The sequence below is a fragment of the Jaculus jaculus genome, chromosome 7 (genome assembly GCF_020740685.1).
Source record: "Jaculus jaculus isolate mJacJac1 chromosome 7, mJacJac1.mat.Y.cur, whole genome shotgun sequence".
In the NCBI taxonomy this organism is placed as follows: domain Eukaryota; kingdom Metazoa; phylum Chordata; class Mammalia; order Rodentia; family Dipodidae; genus Jaculus; species Jaculus jaculus.
In genome coordinates this window covers 35,647,050-35,670,283 of record NC_059108.1, presented here as the reverse complement: position 1 = coordinate 35,670,283, position 23,234 = coordinate 35,647,050, and the positions used below count along the sequence as shown (strand labels likewise).

Below are 23,234 nucleotides of genomic sequence, written 5' to 3'. Positions count from 1 at the left end.
CTCATTCCCACAGCTCCACACCGCCGCGCTGTGAGAGGCTGCCTGCAGGGACTCTAATCCTGCAACACACTGCCTGCCCTGGCCTCCCAGGAATCCTTTGAAATATTGGTGGAAATCTCTACTACCCCATAACTCTCAAATTCCGTATGCCTACAAAACTGACATTAGGACTAGAGGGACGGCTTAGCAGTCAAGGTGCTTTCCTGCAAAACCAAAGGACCCAGGTTCGATTCCCCAGGACCCACATAAGCCAGATGCACAAGGGGGCACATGCACCTGGAGTTCATTTGCAGTGGCTGAAGGCCCTGGCATACCCATTGTCTTTCCCTATCTGCCTCTCTATCTTTCTCAAATAAATAAGACAAACTTTAAAAATAAAAAAACCCTGACATTAGATGGACGATGCTGAGGTCTGTAGTCATTGTGACCAATGCCTAAGTCCTCATGGTCAATGGGTGTGGCAGCGTCTGAGTGTCTTGTTGGCTAAACATAGGAAGCCATTCTGTTTGTAGGCACCTTTGATAAAACATGGTGTCCCAGAGCTCTGAAGGGAAGCACATTTGTATTTCTACTCCTTAAAAATTTTTTATCTTACATTTCATTTATTTAGTTGAGAGTGAGAGAAAGAGGTGATAAAGAAAGAGAGAATAACGCACCAGGGCCTCCAGCCACTGCAAACAAACTCCAGATGCATGCGCCATTTTGTGCATCTGGCTTTATGTGGGTACTGGAGAATTGAACCTGGGTCCTTTGGCTTTGCAGGCAAGCACCTTAACCACTAAGCCATTTCTCCGGCCTATATTTCTATACCTTTGAACCCATGTAGCTGGAGTGGCCTTGGAGATACCTGGTGTATCCTCAAGGCACCCTTTCTGTTGTACTTGTGCCAGGCTTTTGGCTTCTAGTTGCCAGTGCTACTATAGACATCCTCCTTTCCATGAATTTACACCCATGCTCCTTATCAGGTCACAATGCAACTTAAAAATTCCCTTCAAGTTAGGCATGGTGTCTCACACCTATAAACCCAGCACCCAGAAGGCTGAGGTAGAAGGATTGCCAAGAGCTTGAGGCCAGCCTGGGCTGCAGAGTAAGTTCCAGGTCAACCCGGGATAGTGAGACCCTGCCTCAAAACAAAACAAAAAACCTAACAACAAAAACCCTCATTCCTCTCTGTTCCTTGTTCCTCCTAATTGTTGCTGCAAGTTTAGTGAAAAGCTCGTGATTACATACATGTCACGACCTAAACATTGCTGAGCTGAAATCTCTTCCATCAAGTAAACTAGCCCAGCATCTCTAACCCCCCTCAGCTCCCTCAGAGACTCAGAACACTGGACACAATTCTGCCTTTGCTTGGTTGGATTTTGTCACAGTGTAACCAGGATGGACTCCAACCTAGTTCCTACTTCAGGCTCTATTTCCATTTCACTTTGTTTTGAACGTTCACATTTCTGTCAGTGTCTTGAGGTGACTGGAACTATCTGCCAGAGCTCTGTTAACAGCATTCTAGACTTTCTCCCATAAAAACATCCCAACATGGGCTGGAGGGATGGCATAGTGGTTAAGGCGCTTGCTTGCAAAGCCAAAGGACCCAGGTTCAACTTCCCAGGACCCACGTTAGCCAGATGTACAAGGAGACGCATGTGTCTGGAATTCATTTGCAGCGGCTGGAGGCCCTGGTGCGCCCATTCTTACTCTCTCTCTCCCTTTCCCTCTCTCTCTGACTATAATAAATAAATAAAAATAAAATAAAATGTTAAAAAACATCCCAACATAACAATCTCATCATAAGACCTGATTTCTCAGTGCACATTTTCTGCCTAAGCAGTTTCCTTTGCTGTTGTAATTACCTGAAACAGTGAACATGTGAAGCGGCTTATTTAAGTTCACAGCTCTGTGGCTCTGGCCGCGATCAGTTGACTATATTGGTTCTGGGCTTGTGGCAAAGCCACACATCGAGGCATAACACACTGAAGTAGTTAGGCTACACTCATCTTAAAAAGAACTTTTTTGGTGTGTGTGTGTGTGTGTGCGTGTGCACATTCACATATGTTCACGTGTGTGAGTGAGAGCATACCACAGCTCATGTGTGGAGGTCAGAGAGCAGCTTTCAGGCATTGGTTCTTGCCTTCCACCTCATTTGAGGCGGGGTCTCAATGTTGTTTCCTACTGGGCTCACCAGGCTAGCTGACCCTGTGCTCCTGAAAGATCCCCTGTGTCCACCTCCCTTCTCACCTGCAGGGGTGCTGGGATTAGAGACATCTGCCACAATGTCGGGCCTTACACAAGTGCTAGGGATCTGAACATGGCTGCCCAGGCTTATGGAGAAATCTTTTTATCCACTGAACCATCTTCTCAGCCCCTGGGGCCAAGCTTTTAACATGAAAGTTTTGGGGAGACAGAGATCCAGACTATAGCAGCCATATGAGACCATTGGGAATGTCTGAAAATGCATTATGGTATTTGCAGGGAAAGATTGATTCAATCAGAACGATTCATTGTTCTGTGTTTGCAAATATCCAAATAACCAATGGCCAAATTTTCTAATGCTCAGTCGTAAGTCCTCACAAACTTAGTAGCTTAAACAACATAGGCTTACCAGTGTTTCAGTGGTTTGGGAATCTGGGCATGACGTACTGCACCCTCTTCTGAGGGTCGTACGGGGCTGCTGACGTGGTCAGCCAAGGCTGCATTCTCCTCTGTGGTGGGCATCTCTTCCAGGGGCATGTGCTTGTCAGAAAGAAAGTCTTCCTCTCTCTTGTAGCCTGGACTTCTTGTTGGCTTGTTTTTTAACCTTTTCTGGACAACTTCCATAAATATAGACAAATGATCCATAATAATTCCCTACCTCCACCCCATTTCCTCTGCCCAAATCCACCCTCATTGAGTCCCTTCTCTTTTTTTAAAGATTTATTTTTTAAATTTATTTATTAGGGACAGGGGGAGAGGAAAGGGAGGGAGAGAATGGGTGTGCCAGGGCCTCTAGCCACTATGTGCATCTGGCTTATGTGGCACCTGGAGAATCAAACCTGGGTCCTTAGGCTTAGCAGGCAAGTGCCTTAACTGCTAAGCTATCTCTCCAGCCCCACATTCCTTCTTCTTTGCAATGAGTCTCTCTTCTCTTTGATGTCATTATTATTTTTTTTTCCTCCTGTTATACAGATCTTGTGCAGATAGTGTCAGGCACTGTGGGGTCATGAATATCAAGGCTATTTTGTGTCTGGAAGACAGATAGCATTGCAAGTAGTTCTATTCTTCCTTTGGCTGTTACGTTCTTGCCACCCCCTCTTCTACAATGGATCCTGAGCCTTGGAGGGGTCTCCCTCATAGGGTCCTATCACAGCTCCTTGCCATGTGGCCCTCTCTGTGTGACAGCTGCTTCAAAGCCATCAAGATCTTTTGCACCAGGAGTCAGATATAAGATAGTGTAATAAAGGCAACAGCATTCCATCACCCTTCCCATTTTGGGTTGGCTTGAAGTAAATCATAAATTATGCCTAAGCCCACGGGGCTATAGAAACTGTTTCCAAGTGGGATCTATTACCTGTTGTACTGGAAATTAACAAGTATCAAACAAGTCAGAAAGGTTGTGTGGATACTTGGTGAAATGGCACAATATCAATCTTCATTGTCTTTAAGAAAATCCCAGTTTTAAATAAACCTTAATAATGGTAGACACTGGTGCTTTGTGGTATGAAAATAGGCGGCTTGGGCCTCTCCTGTGTAGAAGTAAACTGAGGCTTCTGGTCTTGCTTGTGAGGACTTAAGCTCCTTCCTCTAAGTGTTCTTTGGCCAGGTTTTTAAAAGCTGTGTTGAACTTGAATTCGATTTATTATTTTTTAAGTTTTCCTAGAGAGAGGAAGAAAGAGAGAATTGGCGTTCCAGGGCCTCGGCCACTGAAATCAAACTCCAGATGCTTATGCCACCTACTGGGCATGTGTGACCTTGTGCTTGCCTCACCTTTGTGCATCTGACTTATGTGGGATCAGGAGAGTCAAACATGAGTCCTTAGGTGTTGCAGGCAAGCACCTTAACCCCTGAGCCATCTCTCCAGCCCCTGAATTCAATGTTTTTTTAAAAAAATATTTTTATTTATTTGAGAGAGAGATAAAGAGGCATGTAGAGAGAGAGAGTGAGTATGGACACACCAGTGCTTCCTACCATTACAAACTCCAGACATATGAACCACTTTGTGCATCTGGCTTTATGTGGGTGCTGGGAATTCAAACCTAGGCAGTCACAAGGTGGCACATGTGTCTGGAGCTTGTTTGCAGTGGAAAGAGGCCCTGGCGTGCCCATACTCACTCTCTCTGTCTCTTTCTCTATGTCTCTCTCAAATAAGTAAAATATGTTTAAAACAGGTTTTTTTAAAAAAATATATATACAGGGGCTGGAGAGATGGATTAGTGGTTAAGGCATTTGCCTGCAAAGCCAAAGGACCCAGGTTTGACTCCCCAGGACCCACATAAGCCAGATGCACAAGGGGGCGCACGCATCTGGAATTTGGTTGCAGTGGCTGGAGGCCCTGGTGTGCCCATTCTCTCTCTCTCTCTCCCTCTTTCTCTGTCAAGTAAATAAATAAAAATGAAATATTTTAAATAAAAAAAATTGCAAACCCTTCATCTTTCCAGTTGTTGGGGCTTTTTGAGATCCCAGGTTACCTCTGGCAGTGAACAGAAACCCAGCTATTAAGTAGCAAGAACGCTAAGCATTCAGATATATGATCATTTTGACTTTTACACACTCATTGTTCTTTCTCTAGACTTATGTTCCTCTTATCCATGGACTGAGTGGACCTGTGTCTACAGCAGATACTCTGGTAGCTCTTCAGCAGCACCGCTGCTGTCGTGACGTGAACTGGAAGCAGCCACAGCAATCCACCACACAGTGCGCATCTCCCACCGTGGGTGTGATTTTGCTCCTCACGAGGGATTCATTTCTGAACGGCTGTCCATTTTAGCTAATGGCATTTTCACTCACTCTTTCAAGACTGTCAATAGCAAACTTCACTTTGAGGGCTGTCTATATCCAGAAAATCCAGTGGCCTGAGGTCGTGGTGTGTTGGCTTTGAAAATTATACAATGGGGCTGGAGAGATGGCTTAGCCGTTAAGACACTTGCCTGCAAAACCTAAGGACCCATGTTCTACTCTTGGGATCCCATGTAAGCCAGATGCAGGAAGGTGAGGCAAGCACAAGGTTGCACATGCCTACTAAGTGGTGCAAGTGTCTGGAGTTGGATTGCAGTGGCTGAGGCCTAAGGACGCCAATTCTCTCTCTCTCTTTCAAAATAAAAAAATTTGGGCTGGGAGGATGGCTTAGTGGTTAAGGCATTTGCCTGCAAAGTCAAAGGACCCAGGTTTTATTCCCCAGGATCCACGTTAGTCAGATGCACAAGGGAGCACACACGTCTGGAGTTTGTGTGCAATGCCTGGAGGCCCTGGCATGCCTATTCTCTCTCTCTCTCCCTCTTTCTCTGTCAAATAAATAAATATGAAATATATTTTTTAAATTTTAAAAAGAAAAAGAAAAGAAATTTACACAATATCTTGAGCTGGGGAGTAGCTCAGTGGTAGAGTACCTCATTTTTGTTTTCCATGGGGCAGAGGCATGGCTCTGTCGGTAAAGTGTTTGTTACATAAGCATGAGAAGCTGAGCTCAGATCCCAGCATCTGCATAAAGACTAGATATGTTGACAAATGCCTGTAATCTTAGCACTGGGGAGGGGGAGACAGGAGGATCTCTAAGGCTTGCTGGCTAGCTGGTCCAGCTGAATTGGTGAGCCTGTCCAGGTTCAATGAGAAGCTCTGTCCTGGAGATTAAGGTGGGCAGTGATTTCAGAAGACAGTAGATGTCAACCTTTAGCCTCCATATGTGCAAGGGTGTTTGTGCATACACACACACACACACACACACACACTAGTAGCATCAGCAGAACCCCACCCCCTACCATACAGCAGGCTTGCAAACTCGAACTTCCAGGATTCACATTTTTTAAAATTTTTTTGTTTATTTTATTTATTTGAGAGTGACAGACAGGGAGAGAAAGAGGCAGAGAGAGAGAGAGAGAGAGAGAGAGAGAGAGAGAGAGAGAGAGAACGGGCGCACCAGGGCTTCCAGCCTCTGCAAATGAACTGCAGACACGTGCGCCCCCTTGTGCATCTGGCTAACGTGGGACCTGGTGAATCGAGCCTCGAACCGGGGTCCTTAGGCTTCACAGGCAAGCGCTTAACCACTAAGCCATCTCTCCAGCCCACATATTTTGTTTTTTAAAAATATATTTTTGTTTGTTGTTTTCAAGGTAGGGTTTCACTCTAGGCCAGGCTGACCTGGAATTCACTATGTACTCTCAGGGTGGCCTAGTAGTCATGGCAATTCTACCACCTCTGCCTCCTGAGTGCTGGCATTAAAGGTGTGTGTCACCATGACCCGCTAAAAAGTATTTTTACTGGGCTGGAGAAATGACTTAGAGGTTAAGATGCTTATTGGATTCCCTAGATCCCATGTAAGCCAGACCCACAAAGTGAGGCATGCGGCACAAGGTGGCACACACATTTGGAGTTTGATTAGAGTGGCTGGAGACCCTGGCATGCCAATTCTCTCTCTTGCCCTCGCTCTTGCTATTGCTCTCCCTCATAAAAAAAAGGACAGTCTGTTGGGGTTGCCTCAAAATTTTTTTAATTTATTTATTTGCAAGGAGAGAGAGAGAGAGAGAGAGAGAGGGAGGGAGGGAGGGAGAGAGAGAGAGAATGGGTGTACCAGGCCCTCCATCCGCTGCAAAAGAACCCCAGATGCATGTGCATCTGGCTATATATGTGGGTACTAGGGAATCAAACTCGGATCCTTAGGGTGTGCAGGTAAGTACCTTACCCCTGAGACATCTCCCCAGCCTTAGTTTTCGTTTTGAGATAGAGGCTCGCTATAGAGCCCAGGCTGGCTTCGAACTCGTCATCCTGCTTATCTCAGCCTCCCAGGTGCTAGATTTCAAGGCATGAGTCCTCCAGCCCTGCCACATTTCCGAAGCTGCACGCCCCAATCTTTCCGCCAGGGGAGGCTCTAGCTGCTGTCTGCGGGTTCAGCTAGAGGAGATGGGGCAGCCTCAGAGCGACCTCCCGGTCTCCCAGGAAACCGGCAACCAGGCTCCCATTCGCTTGGAAACACGGTCCTGGTTGGCAGAATTTTCACTTTTTTTCGCCACGTGACTTGCTTCGGATTGTGCAAGATGGGGCGTGAGTGTCCTCTTCTTGCAATACATGCCCATTGCAAAGTCCAACTTTCCGTGACCTTGACTCAGGACAGTCCTCGCGGAGAGGTGGCCCTGGGGAAGAACCTGGAAGTCTGGAAGGATCGGGTGGGAGGGGGTTCGCAGAGCTCTAGGGGGTCTGCCGAAAAGCTGGCCTGCAGCAAGACGACTTGCCTGGACCCGCCGAGCTGGAGCTGGACGTGGAGTGCCGCGGGGCCCGGGCGGCGGCTGCCGGGCAGCGCCTCCTGCAGCCCGAGGCCCCGGCGAGCAGCGAGCGGAGAGGCCGGGCGGGGAGCGCGCTGCGCTGGTTCACCACCGCGGTCCTGTGTGCCGCCTTCCTGGGGCTGGTGAGAGCTGGGCTGCCCGCTCCCAGGCTGGGCTCTAACTGGCCCCCTCCTGCATTCTCTGGCTGGACTCTCACCTGCTTCGACTTGCATTTTGTGACCTGGGGCACCTCTTTGATCAGCTAGCTCGTGGGCACAATTCTAGTTAATCGTGGATGGTTATTACTCAGTGCGAGGCTGAATGTCCTGGTGTTTCCAACTGCAGCACATGCCATAGGTATCCCGTGCAGAAACCCGAGAGGGGTTGCCTGGGTCTGAGCCACTGTCATAAATTATTACACAATAAACCTGCTTTTCTGGCATTTTCACTTCCTGGCGGCTGTAGTAAATTCAGCTTTATTTTACAGAGAGGAAATAGGGCCCAGAGGGAAGTGATTTCTTTTCTTCCAGGTCACACAGGTAGTTAAGTGGTAGAGCCAGGAACATCTCTTGTTCTGTCCACAATTCTATTTAAATCAACCCTTCTTATCCATATATTTTTTTCTTTCATTGGAGCAAAGTACAAGGCTAGAAGTGCCTTTCCTGTGTACCCTTCGATTCACTATTTGTGGAACCCTCTCCTTATTACTTGCTAATTGTGAATCTGGGGAGTTGGGAGACTGAGTCCCCCCAACAAGGCCGCTTTTGGTTAGCATCCCTGGAACTGTTGAGTTTCTCGATGAGGAGGGGTGGAAATATCTAGAAATACCCTTGCGGATGCCTGGCGGTGCTCACTGTGGGCCAGCTTATAGCTGCTTTGAAGGCATGAAGTACTTTGACCAAAGAATTGGCTCTGCCCCCCTCCCTTGTACTAAGAGCTTCTGAACTGGCCTGGTCCTTGCTCCTGGGCCACTCCTGCCCGGGTGAGGGGCACACCTTTCCTTGGAGCAGGGCCTTGCGATTTGGAATCAATTATTCTGGAAATACAGAAGCTGTTTTTTTTTTTTTTTTTTTGAAAGGTTCCAAGACTTTTCCTCTAAAACTCAACTGTTACCCTTAATTCTTTCTTACACCTATTAAAAAGAAAAGGTTACAGCTGCGGAGATGGCTCAGTGGTTAAAGGCACTTGCTTGCACAAACCTGACAGCCTACGTGCAACTCGCCAGAAACCACATAAAGCCAGAGGCACAAAGTAGCCCATGCATCTGGAGTTTATATTCAGCAACAAGAGGTGCTTGTGTGCCCAGCTTCTTTCTCTTTCACACATTCTCAGTCCCTTTCTCACTCCTCCCTTCCTCTCTCCCTCTCTCTTGCTCTTACTCTCTCTCAAAAAAAAAAAAAAAAAAAAGTTTAAACAAAAAGAAAAGTCTAGAGCCAGGAGTGGTGGCGCACACATTTAATTCCAGCACTTGGAAGGCAGATGCAGGAGGATCGCCAGGAGTTCATGGCCACCTGAGACTACATAGGGAATTCCAGGTCAGCCTGGACTAAAGTGAAACCCTACCTCAAAAAAAGAAAGAAAGAAAGAAAGAAAGAAAGAAAGAAAGAGAGAGAGAGAGAGAGAGAGAGAGAGAGAGAGAGAGAGAGAAAGAAAGAAAGAAAGAAAGAAAGAAAGAAAGAAAGAAAGACAGAAAGAGAGAAAGAAAGAAAGAAAGAAAGAAAAGAAAAGAAAAACAAAAAAAAAAAAAAGAGAAAAGTGTGGATAAATTGTTTTTAGCAGTTCTCAGAAATGATCCAGGAACTGAGCAGCATGGGAACCAGGAAACGTTCAGAAAGCTGTGCCTAGGGCCATGGCAGGCAGTATCTGTAAACAGACAGCTTAGCATCGGCACACAAATAGCTCATCTGCCTTCTTGTACGCTTCCAGGGAGGCTGCAGCCTGTGATGGGGTGAGTGCCTGGCTGCTCAGTTATGCATCCCAAGAGTGAACTCTCGGCTTGCAGTTTGTTGACTTTAAGATATGTTATCATTCCCTGTATATATGTGTGTGTGTGTATGTATATATAGGTGGCTTTCCCTTAAATTCAACAATCTGCCCCACCTGCCATTACCAGACTCTCAAATTTTGAGAAATTGATCCTTGAGAACCAGATGTCATTTTCTGTCACTACAGTCATGGACTGGCTTGGTCTGAACGTGGTATCACAGTTCACAACAACGGATTATTTGGATAATTATGTTTCCTTCGTGTTTACGACCAGAAGTAAAAGGATGGCCAAATAGGAATATTTATGACACTTTTTTTCATCTACGGGGCAGGGACAGGGTCTTGCTATACATAGACAAGGCTGTCCTCAAAATCCTGATTCTCTTGTGTTGTCCTCATGAGTGATAGGATTGTAAGTGTGTGCCACCAGGCCCAGCTTCACTCGTAATGTTTGAAGGGATATAACCCATTAGGAATATTACTATGGGGACCCTCTGGAAGCTAATATCAAAGATCCTCAGTCCATTCCTTGATGGTTGTCTCCACAAACAAGTGGAACATAATCAGGTAGTCTAAAGGTTACATAGAAAAAGAGGTCAAAGTAGTCTGTGTAGTGGGACTGGTCATAATCTTTGCCCAGTGTGATGGTGATTAAGGGCCACAGTTGGCCATGAAATTGCCTGCTTTAAAGTATTTTTATAATTAGCCTGGTAACACAAATCATGGGAACCCAGAGACCCACTTAATGAGCATGATTAAGAGTCCTAGACTAGCCAAACTTGCCACTCGCCAGTTTGGATGCCTGCAAGCCAGCTGTGGGCTGCTCCCATGAACACGCGGTGTCTCCTTCACCTGAAACACGCCCATCATGTGGTCAGTACTGGCACTGCTAGCCGCTTGTTTACTTTGTTGTGTGGGAGACTGAGCCCAGGCCTTTGTATGTTAAGCAGATGATCTACCCACTGAGCTCAACCCAGTTGCTCAGCTACCCTTCCTATTCCTTTCTTTGTTTTGTTTAGAGACAAGGACTAGAGTAGCCCATACTGGCCTTGAACTTGCTACATAAGGGAAGATGACCATGAACTTGTGATCTTCCTGTTTTTACCTACCAAGTGATGGAGTTAGGTGACACCATATCTGGCTTCATTGCACTTTTGTAATTCATTTATTTGAGAGAGAGGGAGGCAGAGAGGGAGTGGTACGTATGGGTGTACCAGGGGTCCCTGCTGCTGCAAAAGAACTCCAGATGTGACACTTTGTGCATCTGATTTTACAATAGTACTGGGGAATTGAACCCAGGGCATCAGGCTTTGCAAGCAAGTGCCCTTAACCACTGAGCCAACTCTGCAGCCCCAGTTTTTTGTTTTTTGTTTTTGTTTTTTATGAGAGAGAGAGAATCGGCACACCAGGGCCTTAACCACTGCAAACGAACTTCAGACGTGTGCACCACCTTGTGTGCATGCCTCACCTAGTGCATCTGGCCTGTGTGGCTTCTGGGGAGTTGAACCTGGGTCCTTAGGCTTCCCATGCAAGTGCCATAACCAATAAGCTATCTCTCTAGCACCACTTAAAAATTTTTTTTGTTTATTTTAATTGATTTATTTGAGAGTGACAGAGAGAGAAAGAGGCAGATAGTGAGAGAGAGAATGGGCGCGCTAGGGCCTCCAGCCATTGCAAACAAACTCCAGGCTTGTGTGTTGCCCCCTTGTGCTCCTGGCTAACGTGGGACCTAGGGAACCGAGCCTCGAACCGGGGTCCTTAGGGTTCACAGGCAAGCGCTTAACCGCTAAGCCATCTCTCCAGCCCTAGCTCCACTTTTTATACAGTAATGAAACCAAGGGAAAGTTAAGTACAGCATTTAATTTTCTTCAGGTTTTAATAATTTTGATGCACATAAATGTTCTCATGCACTTTTCAGAATGTTCCTTCCATTCTTCTGCTACCCTGGGAAGTCTGATTGACATGATACAAAAATTTCCCCAACTTAAATGCTGGCTTCAAGTTCCATATCATAACACTACTTGTTGCTTACAGTGAATGCTCAGGAATCCTATCAGAACTTTCTTCAGTGAAAACTAGTGTCTGTGTACTGCAATGTTGGAACTAGTTCCGTTTTGGATACTGGCCACTTTGGTGTCTTATCATGGAAGGTATAGACACTTTGGGCAGCAGAGAGCCAGGCAAGAGAGCAAGGAAGATGAATGAAGTAGAGAAATTCTCCACAGTTCCATATTGGGCCTTTGGGGCTGGAAAGGATGGCCACTTGGTGGCCAGTTACTTTTGTTCACTTATAAGTCTGCATGGCTCTGAATAAGGTTCAGAGAGGAACGGTTTCATGATTCCTGCACAGCCTCAGTTAGTGGATCTTCCTGGATTTAGTAGCCACACAGGTCATCCCCAGCCTTTTGTACGCAAAACCCACTTTTTGCAGACATCATGCACATAGGCTTCCTACATTCCCCAGTGAGTAGGTTATGGGTTGGAAAGTCGGGGGAGTGTTTCCAGTGAGCGTAGGAAGCAAGAAACAGTGATATCTAACCGGCTTGGTATGTCAAGGGGAGCTTTCATCTCTCCTCTGGGGCATCACAGAGACTCGCTGGGAACTCAGAGCAGCTTAGGCAGAGGATCCTGGTCAAGTTCGCTGTGAAGGCCCTGGCAGTTATATAGGTTCCAGAGTCTTGAGCTATGTAGATCCAGGATTGAGGGTTCTGATGTTTGGCTACACAGGGAATCCTGGCATGGCCCCTTCCAACAGGGCAGTCCTTTAGTGGTGCTATTTACAAAAGACCAGCTGCTGAGCATCTAGATCATGGAAGTCCAGGCCGTCACCACTGGGTGGTGGTGAGGGCTTTTTGTGCCTACTGAAAACGTGCGTTGGTGTAAACTGTAATGCATCAACACCTGACTGCTGACTCATGTCAGAGTTCAGGTCTCGCAGCAATTATGTGTCACCAGGTCCCAGTCTACATTCGCCAGTGGGAGTGGATCCAATTGCCATCAATTGGTAGTATCTTTGAGACACTCCAGTCGATTCAGGAGCTTGGCCCAAGGCCATTGTGTTTGTGACACTTTACCTGTTTTACAAATTGTGCAGTGCAAAAAGTACCACTATTGCCAGAGACTTCTCCAGGAAAGCCCATAAAAAATCCCCACATTTTCTAATGACTGCAGCTACTTTCTGCATGGGGAAGTTTCTGTACACCCAGAAAACGGGCACTGAAGGTGGCAAGTGTGTGAAATCCAACTGGAAGGAGTTACTAGAATGCCACTTGGGGTTTCTAGTTTTACCAAGTGATGGGTTTGACAAATCAAACATGTGGCTCTCCCAGGAGAGTGGACTTTCTCTTGTTTGGACAGAGCTGCACACGAAGCAGCCCATTTGGCCATTTGTTATGAGAAATGCCTGCAGATGGTCACAGTTTGTTGACATACGAGGTTAGGTTAGAGTTTGTCTCATATAGAGGTAGATAAAGACCAAAATTAATTTGCATGATAATTTTTTTCTTTAAAGTTTTATTACAGTCATGCTATGCATGTGCATGCAACATTCTTCAAGACAGCTTGTATGCAGTGCTCCTGGTAGTTAGGAACGTTTCTGTAGATTTAACCATGTTTAAGTGGTTTATCTCCTGCATGTTGTGTATGTATAGGGCCCCATGTGCAACAGAAATGCTGTTATTCTTATATAAAAAATGAAAACATTTTGATAATTAATTGTTAACATAAATTCTCATTAGTGCTTGTAGTATATTTCAAAATATAGAAAATTATTTCAAATATAGACTTAATGATACACCTTATAATTAATTTTTTTCTAAGTTTTGTTTATTTGCAAGCAGAGGGAGATAGAGAAGAGAGACAAAGAGAATGGGCCCGTCAGGGCCTCTAGCCACTGCAAACCAACTCAAGATGTATGTGCCACACTGAGCATCTGGCGTTACATACGTGATAGTAGAACCAGAGTCCTTAGCTTTTGCAGGCAGGTGCCTTAGCCACTGAGTAATCCCTCCAGCCCTAACTTATCATTTTTATTGTTGCATTGTTGTGCAGTGCTAGAAATCAAACTTGGACTATGCATGTTTGGCCAGCACTCCACCACTGAGATATATCCCCCGCTTCTTAGTAATCTTTATAACAGACCAGTCTTTGAAGATATTATTCAGATAGGAGAGAATGCAACAGAAAAATCCACAAGAATTAAAGCATTTTTGAAAAAGTGAGAGCTTTGAAATGAAGAAAAATTCAGAGTCTGTAGTTCTGGTGATATTGGTCTGCTCAGGCTCATCAAGATTTCATCGCGGATGTGAGAGGAGGGCAAAAAGATACCAAAATAGAAGAGGGACTAGTTAGAAAGAAGAAAGAATGCTGTGGAAGAGAGTGGGGGAAGGGGGACAAAAACAGTAACAGGAGGGAATTATGGTCAAAATACATTATGTATGAAAGCTGTCATTAAAAAAGTTAAAAAGGATGGGCAAATGTTTGATTCATGTCGTTTCAAAAACTCCTGGTAAAATTCATTGTCTATGGGACCAACTTGTACAGTTTGTAGCCTTAAAAGAAGTCTATGTGCAGAAAAGTCCTAGTATAGCTCAGAAACTGGACAGGGGATTGCCAGAGTTTGGAGTTCGTCCCAGTGTGAGAGGACAGGAGGGTGGCAACTCTCCAAAGGAGCCCCCAAACACTCTAGGACTGGCTTCTGTAGGACTGTAGGCCTCTGAGGAAAGGTCTAAAACAAGGATGCTTGGCAAATACAGGAGAGAACTAGGATTCTGCTAGCTAAAATCCAAGCAGAACTTTTTGCAGGAGTTCTTACCCGACATGATCATTACTTCTACAGGAAAGTGGAGGGGGGGCTAACGCTCCTCTCTGGACTTCATCTTCTTGCACATGTTTGTACACAGTTGTCCTCATCCCTGTGGTGCTCGCTCATCCGCGCCGTTTCACAGCCCAGTGCCTCTGCGTTCCTTTCCCCTTTAGCATAAGGCTTCTGCTTTTGCCTTAAGGTTTCCCTAGGGAATTCACAGGTCTTCATTTTGTACAGTTTTTACGGCATGGATCAAACATTGGCTTGTGCTAATGTGTAAAGATAAGCAATTATCTAAAGCAGGTGAGCTTTAAATGAACAAGTGGCTTTTTCTGAGTTTCAATAAGGGTGTGTATATGATTTTTTGGTTAGCTGGCTGGTTGGTTGGTTTTGTTTTCAAGATGAGGTAAATCCAATTTTCACACTTACGAGTCAGTTAAAAAATAACTATTCATTCTTGAAAGGGTAAAATGCAAAAGTTAGCAGGGCATGGTGACACACGCCTTTAATCCCAGCACAGAGGCAGAGGTAGGAGGATCTCTGTGAGTTCAAGGCCAGCCTGGCACTACATAGTGAATTCCAGGTCAGCCTGGGCTAGAGCAAGACTCTACCTCGAAAAAAAGTATAAGTTAGAAAAATAACTAGGATAGAGTCTAGAGCCAAGGGAAAAATATTTACTAGTAGGTTTATTTGTTATTTTGGATCTGGAACCTTGTTCTTGTATAATAACAGGAAAGGTGAAGTACTAGGAAAGTTCTGGAAGATGCTGTCAGTTTCACGTTAAAATGAGAATCTGGTATTTCTGTATTACCATTTTCAATAAAATTTCTCAGCTGTTTAAAAAAAAAAAGTTAAAAAGGTTCTATTTCCTAAGACCCATGTAAGCCAAATGCACAAGGTGGCACATGCGTCTGGAGTTCATTTGCAGCAGCTGGAGGCCCTGGCATACCCATCCCCTCCATCTCTCTCTCTCTTTCTCTCTCTCTCTGCCTTTTTCTTTCTGTCTCTGTCAAATAACTAAATAATTTTTTTCAGTTAAAAAGGCCTGGCATGGTGGCTCATGCTTTTAATCCCAGAATTTGGGAGGAAGAGGTAGGAGGATTGCTGTGAGTTCAAAGCCAGCCTGAGACGACATAGTAAATTCTAGGTCAGCCTAGGTTAGAGCAAGATCATACCTCAAAAAATAAATAAATAAAGATAAAGTTAAAATGAATAAAAAAGAATATAAGAGCCAGAGGATAGGGAAGAGTGCTTGGAACGCTGTTTTCAGATATGAAGTGCTCACTGCATTCACGACCTCACAGTGGGTGTTGTTCCCTACACAAGACCTGCACAATACTGGGCTCATCAATGTGTTCTCGTGTATACTGGAGGAGGGCAAGACAAGACATCAAAATAGAGAGGAAAAAATTAAAAAAATAGAAGAGGAACTGGTTGGAAAGAAGAAAGGGTTTAGTGGAAGAGGTCATTGGAGGGAGAACAAACGTAGTAGGATGGGATTAAGATAAAAACAATTATGTACATGTATGAAAAATGTCAGTGAAAGTTTTAAAATAGTCTGGGGAAATGGACGAGCATTAAGGCATTTGCCTGAGAATCCTAAGGACCCTGGTTGGATTCCCCAGGACCCACGTAAGCCAGATGCACAAGGTAGCCCATGCATCTGGAGTTTGTTTGCAGTGGCTGGAGGCCCTGGCATGCCCATTCTCTCTTTCCCTCTGCCTCTCCCCCAACCCCAATAAATAAATATTTTTTAAAGTTAAAAATATTTGTACTATACTTGTACATTTTCCCCCTTTACTATAAGCCTTAAAGTAATTGTCTGCATTGTAACCCACTCCCTACTTTTTGGGTAGTAGATACTGATTAAATACATAATATCGTGTTTATAAGTAAAGCTTTTGTCTCTTTAAATTGCAGGGAATGACTGTTGCCATCCTGGGACCCACATTTCAAGATCTGGCGAGAAATGTGAACCGAAACATCAGCAGTCTTTCCGAAATATTTGTGGGTCGTGCTTTAGGGTACCTGAGTGGCTCTGTGATTGGTGGAGTTCTTTTTGACTGTATGAATCACTTTTTACTTTTGGGTAAGTGAACATTGACTTTGCTTCTCTGTGCCTGCCAATGGATGAACGTGAACAAGGTGACTCTGTCTGAGAGAAGCACAGCCTACAGAATGGTTGACAAGTGAATTGGTGTCCTCCACAGTTGTTTGGGTTCCCATGTTCCTGCTCCCAGTTGGCAGCTGGAGAGGATCTGGACCTGACCTTTTAGAAAGAGGATTAGCCTCAGGTGTGTGCTGGCCGTCCAGAACATTACTAACATTCACTGTGATCGGGGCTCCACCCAGGGTCACCCACTGCTTACCCATAAAGCTCTGCTCATCTGGGTGATGGGTAGGGCTTCTGGTACCACAGAGAACAGAATGAGCACCCAAGACTTGTCAGGTTCTGTGGACTCTGAGATGAACCTTAAAAGTGGGGCAGGGAGGATGGGTGATATTTTGTGGGTGGTAGACTGCAGTTTTGTCCCTGCTGCCCCATGCCCTACTGCACCCTGGGAAAGATGGCAAAGCTTTCAGCATACTTTACCCCCAGTGAACTGACCTGTTTCAGTAAAATTTAGATGCATGTGATACAGTATCTTTGGATATTATATCAAGGAAAATAAGTTTTTAAATTTATTTGACAGAGAAAGAGGGAGAGGGAGACAGAGAGAATGGGCATGCCAGGGCCTCCAGCCACTGTAGACGAACACCCCCTTGTGCATCTGGCTAACATGGGTCCTGGGGAATGAAACCTGGGTCCTTTGGCTTTGCAGGTAAACACCTTAACAGTTAAGCTATCCCTCCAGTCCAGGAGAATAAATTTTATATATTATTTATAAAAATCAAATGTATTGCTGATTAAGTTAATAATTCCTCTTATTTCCAAAGAGAGTTCAAAGAACATGTGTGTGAATGTAATTTGGGGAGTGTGTCTTGAGGTCAAGTACAAGGTCTTGTGCATTCTGATCATGTAGTCTACCCCTGAGCTATACCCCAGGCCCAAAATAATTATTTTGAGCTGGAGAAATGGCTTAGTGGTTAAGGAGCTTGCCTACAAAGCTAAAAGACCCAGGTTCCATTCCCCAAGACTCACGTAAGCCAGATGCACAAGGGATCACATGTATCTGGACTTTGTTTACAGGGGTTGGAGGCCCTGGAGGCCCTGGCATACCCATTCTCCCCTCACCCGCCCCCCACCTATTACTCTCTCAAATAAAAAAAATTTTTTAAGTATTTCGTATCTCCCTCTCTTATTTGGTACACTAATTTATCCAAAGTTTTAGGACAAACTTCTACAGTAACTTTATTTTCTTCTGCCTTTTTGTTACTTCATATCTACAAATCCTTTTCAGTGTATAATTGTCAAAGATCTAAATAAACATTTTTCACTTGTCTCTTTTGCTAAAAACACTGTTCTTTTTGTTATAAGTTATGGTTGCCTTATTTTTTGTCTTTGTTTTTTGAGGTAGGATCTCACTCTAGCCCAGGCTGACCTGGAATTCAATATGTAGTCTCAGGGTGGCCTTGAACTCACAGTGATCCTCCTACCCCTGCCTCCCGAGTGCTGGGATTAAAGGCATGCACCACCATGCCCGGCTATAAATTATAGTTGATTGGTCGTGACAGAACTGTATTTGTGCCATTATTACTTATATTTTGTAGTCCGTATTATATACCACTTGTAGAAGCTACAGTCTGGTCTTCTGGAAATTACTCAGGTTTTTTTATTACCCATGTTTGTTTTTTTAATATTTTATTTTTTGTCTATTTATTTGAGAAAGAAAGAGAGAGAGAGAAGGAAAGAGTGGGCATGCCAGGACTTCAGCCACTGCAAATGAACTGCAGACACATGTGCACCTTGAGCATCTGGCTTACCTGGGTCCTGAGGAATTGAACCAGGGTCCTTTGGCTTTACAGGCAAGCACCTTAACCACTAAGTAATCTCTCCAGCCATTTTTTTTCTTAGTTTTTCAAGGCAGGGTCTTGTTCTAGCTCAGGCTGGCCTGGAATTCACTATGTAGTCTCAGGGTGGCCTCACACTTATAGTGATCCTCCTACCTATTCCTCCCAAGTGCTGGGATTAAAGGTGTGTGCCACCATGCCCGGCCAGCCCATTTTTTTTTTTAAATGTATATTTTTTCTGAAGTAGGGTCTCACTCTGGCCCAGGCTGGCCTAGAATTCACTCTGTAATTCAGGCTAGCCTCTAACTCACAGTGATCTTCCTACCTCTGCCTCTCAAATTCTGAGATTAAAGGCATGTGCCACCATTCCTAGCTTCATGATATTATCTTGACCCATGATATTGCAGGATACATTTATTTTTTTGAGGCAAGCCCAATAGACTGATCCCCCCCCAACTTTTTTAGAGAGAGGGAGAAGGAGGATGGGAGAAAGAGGGAGAGAAATTGGTGTACTAGGGCCTCCAGTCACTGCAATTGAACTCCAGACGTATGTGTCATCCTGTGCACGTGTGTGACCTTGTGCCCTTGCATCACTTTGTGCATCTGGCTTATGTGGGATCTGGAGAGTTGAACATGGGTCCTTAGGCTTTGCAGGCAAGTGCCTTAACTGCTAAGTCATCTCTCCAGCCCCAGGATACTTTTTGTAACTGCCATTCTTCCTTCTTCTCAGGACTGTCAATGTTGGCTACCACAGCTGGTCTTTATCTTACTCCTTTTTGCAAGGCAGCAAAAGTACTGATCACCATGATTTCTGTGTTTGGTGTTTCATTTGGCATTTTGGACACAGGTCAGTAAGTGTTTCACTGTTTCTCTGGGGTTGGGGCCATGGCTGGTAGGAAAATTAGGATGGAGAATATTATGTCACTTGCAATATTTATGAAATGGATGAACTCACTAAGTTGGTCAAAGGTTTACTGGATCAAGCCCAATCTTCTAGAAGCTACGCTTCTGGACAATTAGAGCATGGACTTTAAAGTTAATAATGAGGTGGTCCAGGAGAGTTTGGTGATGGGAGAGCTAATTTACAGTATCCAAATGTGGAGGGACTCTCTTTCTTGGGTAATTACCATTTGGTCATACTAGACTGAAAATAACCAATGGTTTATTAGGGTGAAATAAGTTTGGAGGGACATTTAGGCTGCAAAGTGACAAAAGCAGACATCTCAGTTGAAATGCATCCATTGTTGAGCTTGAGGTAACCTGTGCTGGGACCTAGTTCTCTTGGGTTTCTTTTCAACTGCTTACTCTCTTTGAAAAACTCCTGCTTGGACTGGAGAGATGGCTCTGTCATTAAAGGTGCTTGTTTGCAAAGCCTGATGGCTCTGGGTACAATTCCCAAGTACCCATGTAAAGCCAGATGCATAAAGTGGCCCATGCATCAGGAGTTTGTTTTCAGGAGGCCCTGGCCTACCCATCTAGAAATTCTCTCTCTCTTTCTCTGTCTTTCACTCTCAAATAAATAAATAAAATATTCAAAAGCTCTTGGTTTTGCACAGTACATGCCATCCTGTCTTTGAAAATCTGCTAAATTACACACGTTTCTTTACTCTCAATTGCAGCTTTCTATCTCTACCTTCCTTTCTCTAACAGTACTGAGTAGGAGGTAGGAATATTCTATACTTCAGCTTTCATTTAGTTGTAAAATTACAGGATAGAATTATATCCAATTTTGTAATAACCAATAAAAAATAAGTAGCCACAGACTTGACGCTTCTGTCCTTTTACCTTGCATGACAGTGTGGATGCAGATTTGGAAAGGTATTCTTGTTTCCTGTTGCAGGAGCACTCAGGTACCTAACTGGGGTGATTTGTATATGTTTCACAAATGATATTATTCAAGTGTGTGTGTGTGTATGTATGTGTTGTCTAATAAATAACATGTGTAAATATGTAAATATTACTCCACAGTATGATGTTTGCTGTTCTGTAAAAGCCTTTGCTAATGTGCCTGGATTAGAGGGGATTAGTTTGCCAATTTGTAGAGTTCCATGAGTATGAGATGTTACAATGTGTAGTTCTCTCATAGTCATAGGTAAGAGTTCTTTATACAGCTGACTAAGGGTCAAGGTTTGGTAACTTAGAACACTGATTATGTTCATGCCATTTCATTTCATCTAATCATCTTCTTTCTCATGGTGACAAGGTACTTTTTTTCCTCTAAGTAACTGTGTTTGTATCATTTTTCCCCCATCTTTCATTGGTAGGTGGGAATGTCCTCATCTTGGCTCTTTGGGGAGACAGAGGAGCCCCACACATGCAGGCCTTGCACTTCAGTTTTGCCTTGGGTGCCTTTCTGGCTCCCCTGCTGGCTAAGCTGGCGTGGGGTACCACAGCGCCTGCAGGAAACCACACAGAGCCCGGCTGGCACCCTGGAGCCCTGAACTCATCCTCAGAAGCCCACGCTCGCTCTCTGTTTGGAGTTCCCGATGACATGAACTTAGTGTGGGCCTACGCCTCCATCGGCACCTACATTTTAGCAGTTTCTGTCTTTCTGTTTGCTCTGTTGTGTAAGAAGAGCTCAAGGCAGACAAAATCCACAGTATCTGCCCAGGGGTCTCGACGAGCTCAACATCACAAGGCCCTTCTCTGCCTCCTCTTCCTGTTCTTCTTCTTTTACGTCGGGGCTGAGGTGACATATGGCTCTTACATATTCTCCTTTGCCACCACCCACGTTGGCATGGAAGAAAGCCAAGCAGCCGGGTTGAACTCTGTCTTCTGGGGCACCTTTGCCGCCTGCAGGGGCCTGGCCATCTTCTTTGCCAGATATTTACAGCCTGGAGCCATGATTGTGCTGAGCAACGTTGGGAGTCTGGTCTCGTGTTTATTTCTGGTGCTTTTTGACAAGAGCCCGCTTTGTCTCTGGATCGCATCTGCAGTGTATGGAGCCTCGATGGCCTCCACCTTTCCCAGCGGGGTTTCCTGGATCGAGCAGTACACGACCATCAATGGGAAGTCTGCCGCATTCTTTGTAATTGGCGGTGCTCTAGGAGAAATGGCTATTCCTGCAATCATTGGAAGTCTTCAAGGACAATACCCGGATTTGCCAGTAGTTCTGTACACATGTCTGGTGTCCGCAGTGTTCACTGCTATCTTATTTCCTGTGATGTATAAACTCGCCACCTTGCCTTTGGATCACCCCAAAAAAGAGAAAACATCAACAACGAGGGGCCAGAAAAAATTATTCTCTAGGTTTATCCTATATAACAAAAAGGAACAAAGAGGGAGATGCAGAGAAATGGAAGTGTGGAGTGAGTGACACGTTGAGGAATAGACTTCTAGAAAAGTTTTGATGACACACACAGCTGATTTGCCTGTCACTTCCTCTCAAATGTATTGATTTGGGTCCTCTCAAGTTAACACTATTATTCCCAGTGAAGCAGGGCATCCATGATTTTTCTTCTTGCTGTGACTAAACAAGATCCACTTAAGAAAGGAGTGGTTTGTTCTGGCTTACAGTTTGAGGGATGGAGGACATCATAGAGGGGAAGGCATGACAACCAGTGACCCCATAGCGCCAGAAACGTGCAACTGGAACTCCTCCCCTCCTCAGGCATGGGCAAAACAAGAGGCAGAGAACAGAGGGAAGTCCAGTCTGTAAAACCTCAAGGCCTGGCCTCCAGCGATCCACTTCCTCCTGGAGGCTCCACCTCCTGGAAGTTGAACATCATCACCACCAGCAGGTCGCCACGTGTTCAGTCACGTGAGCCTCTGGGAACATTTCACATGTAAACCACAGCAGGCACCTTGTCAGAAACCAGGACAAACGCAACTAACATTTAGAGAAAATGGAGTTCTTACTGACTAACCTTGTGGTTCTCAGTGGGAGAATGAGTGAGTGGGGGGGTGCTGGGCATCGAACCCAGAGCTTTGTGTACACCAGGTAAGTGCTCTCCGCTGGCTAGGCTTCTAGCCACCAGGACTCCTTTCAGTAAAAACTTCTCAATGGGCCAATCAGAGCACAGAATTCGCAGATTTTCAGTGTGATCTTGGGATCAAGGTTTTTAGGTCCGTTTACAGGAAATGCTAAAATGTTTTGAAATGTTCTGTAGCTGCCTAGTGGTCTTATGCGTAGGTTCTTGCTATGAGATGCCTGTTTTCAGGGAGTCGTTGGGCAATAGTTTATGACCTCTAGATTCCAGGGCATATAGCGAAGTTGTGTTTGTGAAGATGGGTTGTATTCAGATAGATCAACACAATTGAGGAAAAGGATGGACTTTTGCGCAAATGACCAGGCTACCCATGTTCTGCCAGGGTGGTTGGGGAAAGGAGCTTTATGAATGCTCACACTGGGGAACGCACGGATGTTGATATTGCTTTATTTTATTTATTCAGTAGGACTAAAGAGTGCTGGTGGCTTGTTTGAGTGCTTTATTTCTGTGAAGAGAGCACACTGTGGGTTCAAGAGACCTGCCTTCAAATGTGACTCTGTCCTCTGGCTCTAGGCTGAGGTACCTGATGTGACCTCATTTATCTCATTTCCTGAGTTATGGCTCTAGGAATAAAAATAAAATAGCTGGGAGTGGTGGCGCATGCCGTTAATCCCAGCATTTGGGAGGCAGAGATAAGGGGATCACTGTGAGTTTGAGGCCATCCTGAGACTACATTGTGAATTCCAGGTCAGCCTGGGATAGAGGGAGACCCTACCTCAAACCCCTCTACTCCAAAAAAAAAAAAAAAAAAAAAAAAAACTCTTTAAGAATGTGCTACTGATTATGAATATGTGATGATTTAATGTGCTTAATGTGTAATATATTCATTAATTTTCTGAAGAATGCTATTTTTCACTGATATGAAGGTATGCCTTTTTACACTTTAAACATGCCTGAAAAAGCTTTTTTTTTTTTTTTTTTGGTTTTTCGAGGTAGGGTCTCCCTCTAGCCAAGGCTGACCTGGAATTCACTATGTAATCTCAGGCTGGTCTTGAACTCACAGTGATCCTCCTACCTCTGCCTCTGAGTGCTGGGATTAAAGGCGTGCGCCACCATACCTGG

At 44.8% G+C, this 23,234-nt stretch overlaps 1 protein-coding gene across 1 annotated transcript; it reads left to right on the top strand.

The window, feature by feature from the left end:
* The first annotated feature begins 7,534 nt into the window (after positions 1-7,534).
* LOC101614501 (sodium-dependent glucose transporter 1C-like) lies at positions 7,535-22,206 on the top strand. The gene is made up of 4 exons (XM_012949238.2): positions 7,535-7,585; positions 16,153-16,321; positions 18,914-19,030; positions 20,448-22,206. The coding sequence occupies exons 2-4, from the start codon at positions 16,156-16,158 to the stop codon at positions 21,497-21,499; spliced, it is 1,335 nt and encodes a 444-aa protein (XP_012804692.2). The 5' UTR covers positions 7,535-7,585; positions 16,153-16,155; the 3' UTR covers positions 21,500-22,206.
* Positions 22,207-23,234: the final 1,028 nt, after the last annotated feature.

Coding starts and splice junctions, on each gene's coding strand:
- LOC101614501 (XM_012949238.2), top strand. CDS start 16,156: ATGACTGTTGCCATCCTGGGACCCACATTTCAAGATCTGGCGAGAAAT. Junction 16,322..18,913: donor GAATCACTTTTTACTTTTGG/GTAAGTGAACAT, acceptor CCTTCTTCTCAG/GACTGTCAATGTTGGCTACC. Junction 19,031..20,447: donor ATTTGGCATTTTGGACACAG/GTCAGTAAGTGT, acceptor TTTCATTGGTAG/GTGGGAATGTCCTCATCTTG.